Source organism: Gossypium raimondii, chromosome 2 (genome assembly GCF_025698545.1).
Source record: "Gossypium raimondii isolate GPD5lz chromosome 2, ASM2569854v1, whole genome shotgun sequence".
Taxonomy (NCBI): Eukaryota; Viridiplantae; Streptophyta; class Magnoliopsida; order Malvales; family Malvaceae; genus Gossypium; species Gossypium raimondii.
Genome location: NC_068566.1, coordinates 5100145 through 5104670, shown reverse-complemented (window position 1 = coordinate 5104670; position 4526 = coordinate 5100145). Strand labels below are relative to the sequence as shown.

General features: G+C 36.7%; 1 protein-coding gene across 1 annotated transcript; it reads right to left on the bottom strand.

The window, feature by feature from the left end:
- Positions 1–299: 299 nt before the first annotated feature.
- Positions 300–3595, bottom strand: LOC105787826 (GLABRA2 expression modulator). The gene is made up of 4 exons (XM_012614384.2): positions 3113–3595; positions 2925–3026; positions 956–1227; positions 300–760 (listed from the first exon to the last, which is right to left on the bottom strand). Exons 1-4 carry the CDS (start codon positions 3465–3467, stop codon positions 572–574), a joined length of 918 nt encoding a protein of 305 aa, XP_012469838.1. The 5' UTR covers positions 3468–3595; the 3' UTR covers positions 300–571.
- Positions 3596–4526: the final 931 nt, after the last annotated feature.

The following is a 4526-nucleotide window of genomic DNA, read 5'->3' as shown; positions in this document are numbered from 1 at the left end:
CTAATCACAAATTAAATTATACCAATGATTCTGGACATTGCTACTATGGGAAATTAATAAGCTTCCAAAGTTGTTCCTAGAACTGTACCTGAATCTACGTCATTACAAAGCAATATGCAGATATTCAACTACACTATGAATCGAATCAGATTTCAAGGATTCAGTCCTCACCCTGTTAATCGAAGCCTATTTGACAAAGCAGTTTTGATATAGTAAAAGATGTTGAAACTACCCAGACAGGTAATGGAAATGGGGCAACAAAAATCAATGGGAGAAGGAGAAGGAAACGCAGCAACTAGTTTCACCGGAAACCTTCGGTATGCTATAAGTTATTGGAAGGATTATAGTAAACTACAACCAGATGAGTTTAAAACAGAACAGATATCATTGTATTCTTTTCTTCTAATTGCCATATAATATCCAGATATCACTCTATGTTTTCACCTATTTTTTCATTGCCACAGAATATTGAAGAGCTTCCGAAGGAGCATTTACAATCAAATGCCTCGAAGCAGCAGACCAAATGCTTGCATGACAACATGTTGCAACCACTATACGGGTCAAATCATTATCACACAGATTGTAAGCTATGCTGTTGCAAAGCTTCCTGTAGGCATTTAACAGCACTCTCGTAATTTAAGAAGCCCATGAACCAAAATTCATGACTATCAACAGAGCTAACTTGGATGTACTTTTCAGAAGGATTGACTCTGCTTGTTGAAGGATTAATTGCTTTAAGTTGATGTAATGGGATAACTACCTGTTTAAGCAGACAAAAGAAACATCAAGAACCGTAAGTCAGTAAGTCCCTATACTGTAAACCTGTACCCAAATGTTTTGATGCAAAAAAGTTACAGATGCGATGTGTCTTCAACAGAATAAAGTGGAGGAAATAGGATCTCATTGTGACCAGTCCTTTTAAAATGGAAGCATGTTAAGGCTAATGCAAACAAACCTTGTAGTAGCTCCATTCAGTCTTGCTACCATTTTGATAGGAAAGAGGACTGTCACTGCAATACGCAAGCTTTGCTGTAGATACATATAAAACTCCCATGACAGGACCAGCCGATGTGGACAAGTAACATGCAAAAGAATTTTGAAGTTGCTCTTCAGGTACCGTCTCAAAAGTTTGTCTAAAAATTTTCTCATAGCCACCTTCCGCTAAAACCTTTGTTCCTTGAGCAATTCTTCCCATGGCAGCCTCAGCAAAACTAGGACTTGTTTTTACTGATAAAGAAAAGCGAAAAACATATTTTAAGTAATTTTATGTATGTCATACTACTTCATAAGCAAGACAGAAGACACGGGGTGAGAGCAAAAGGGGAAAAATCAGAAATAGCATATTATTTTAATTTGAAAGTGCCCACAAAATTTTCCATGTTTCTGTCTTTTATAAAATTGAATCTTTGACAATGTCCCATGCCCAAACAGAAGCAACAGTATGATTCTAAAAGGTGCCATACAAGACCAATAGAAAAGAATCCAGGCATGATGAAGGATGCATAAGATCATTACTTTGTGATCATTCAGTGTATGACAAAGTTGAGGCAATGTAATGAATAATGACCAAAAAAGTGGCGACAATGTAGCAAATAAGGAGTTAGAGATGGCCTTCAGTACAAAAGGGATGTGCAATTGTGTTATAGACTGCTCAAGAAACAATGTAAGCATTAAGAAAGTGATGCACAATTTACATGATTGTAGCATGCACTTAAAGAAAGCAATTAGGAGGATGAATAGAGTTCTAATGTTAGAGACAGAAGGTGAGAAGTATAAGGAGAAAAAAAAAAAAAAGAGACCCCAAAGTTGGACAAAGTTTAGGAGACATTTATAGTGCAAGAGTTGTCATCAACAAATGTCCACGAGACATCTCAACAAAGAAATAGCAAACATGGTTTGGATAATAACAATTCTATTGATTAGAAGAAACAAGAATATACTTTCAGTTATATTTAATATATGGGTAAGAATTGAGCATCCCTAAGGATAAATCAGATGATACCCATGACTTAAGAAAACTAAAATGGTTAAACTTTAAATAACTAGCTATATGACTAAATGCAGAATAGAGGAAAAACTAGCTTGCTTCTGATCCAAGGTCAACCACATTAGACTAGAAAGCTCTTACTAACCATTGAGAGATATGGGAGCAATAACCACTAAATCTCTGGAAACTAATGCTATGTCATGCCCCCCCTTTTACTGAGCCATTCATAACACTAACTCTATGTTTGGGTAGATGTTTGTACAGAAGGTCCGCCAGGTTTTCTCACCCCTGATTACCTCCCTTGGCTAGGGTGTAAATAAGTCGCATTTTGCCTTGTCAAATATTTTATCAGCTCAAGTCTTCTGTTTGATTAAATGCAAGTCTATAACTCAAATCTTAAGCCTGCTTTATAAGAAGTGAACATGCCAATTGAGGAAACTGCAGTACCCTGACCTTAAATCTTACATCAAATTCTATTCTTTCCCAAGTAAATATTTAAGACACAAATGCTAACTCCCGCCAACACTTGACAAATCAATACTACATTTCCTAAAAGCATGTTAAAAACAAGAAAAAAGAATGAAGTTTATTACATTCTCTCCCTTTCCTTAATCACAATATCTAAAGTTGTCCAACCATTGCCCAAATGATGCTTCCCTAATATCCTATAGTACTCTTAGAACTAGCCAGCTATACAAAACACGAACCCCACCAAATAGTGCACCCAGATATTAAACCCTAATTCAGTATCTGAGATTTCAGTTTTCAGTAATATCAACCAGCCGAAATGATCAAGCACTCAATATCTATTCTAACCCTAAAAGCACAATCGCAATCGAATTCATACCAGCTACAAATCCAACCAAGAGGGGAAGCACCAAATATTAAAAATAAACTAGAAAGCAATTGAAATTCTAAAAGAAAACAGAAAAAATACAGTGCTGCCACGTGTTCCCGGCCAGATCCTCCGCTCTCCTCGTCGCTTCTGCCACCTTCCTCCCCCATCTCCCTAAGACATCCTTCACTGTGTCCATCTTCTCTGTTTCCAAGTTCAGAAAACAAATAATTTAATAATTAATTTTTTTAAAAAGAATCAAAATAGAAATAAAATGTGTAATGGCTTGCCTTTGAAGGAAGCAGAAGAAGATTCCGTAGGCGGAGAATGAGTAACGTAAGGATTGGATCCGTCAGGAGCTGACATGGTGGAACTGTGATCCACAGCACGTGATTCGCTGATCAATTCCGGACTCCAATGAACTGATTTCCTCGATCCGGATGGTGACTGAACCGGTGATTGCTCGCTTTGAAACTGACTCACTTTCGGATTCTGAGTCTCTTTCTCTTCCTTTTCCTGTGGCTCTGATGTTGGAACCACAACAAAGCCCTCCGCATCCATTGCGGGATCCGAGTCTTTCAGGTTCGGTTCTCGGATCGGAGCTGAGCTGGAGTTGGGTTGCGTTTCCGTCTTCGCTTGTTCCATTGCTCTAGAATGTTCGAGGAAAAGCAGGCCGTGCGTAAAGTGGCGTGAGGGATCGTTTGCTAGAAGTTGAGCAGGAGAGGAGACTGTTATTGAAAGCTTCAAGTGTTAGGGGCTCCACCAACTTTGTCCTAAAATCCAATTAATAGATCTAATTTCATCCAGGAATCTATTTTATCTTTCAATTTTGTTCTTAAGTTAGATATTTGGTTATATTATTATATTAGTTTCTGTACTATCTGTTTGTTTATAATTTCGCCAATTTTTGGTTGCAACTCACCAAAAAAAAAAATTTAAAAGCTAAATTGATTTTTTGAAAGTAAAATATTTTTCCATTTTATTAAAATCATTTTTTAAAACTATTTTAATAATATAAATATTGTAATTCAAATTTCAAATATTTTAAATATATATTTCTTTATTTTTATAGCAAATTTCTAGGTGTCGACTATATAGATAGGAATAACTTAGATATTTGTGTATTTTTATTTTATTTTTTGTTTGTTATTTTATTAGAATCTTTTAATGTTTATTTGAGGCTCTCAAAGTTTTAAGTTTTATTATTAAGTTATTATTTAATTTTGTTACCGAATTGATGTTAGGAATAAAATATATATATAGTAAATTCTTTTCAGCTTAAGTCCTCATCTTGACAAGCTTATATGGCATTTTACTGTTGTTGGTTAGTATAGTGTTAAGTCAGCCTACATAACAGCGATGAGCATGTACCCAAACGTGAATGGATTGGCTCGGGATGGACCTTGGCAACAAGTTTGGCAAGTGCAAGCTCCCCTCGAGTGAAGGATTCATATGGCGTTGCCTGCACCATTTTCTTCCTGTTAAAATGCGGCTACTTGAGACGTGTATTGCGGTGTCGCCCAAATGTTACTAGGGCCATGGGGATGAGGATGTTGAACATGTTCTGTTGCATTGTTGTAAAGCACAGGCAGTTCGATGGCCTGCAAATGTCCCTACCGATAATGTTACATGGAATGATTTTTTGTTGGGACTGTTGGCTTTGTCAATCGATGTGGCCATGCGCCGAGGGCTTGTGCTTCTACG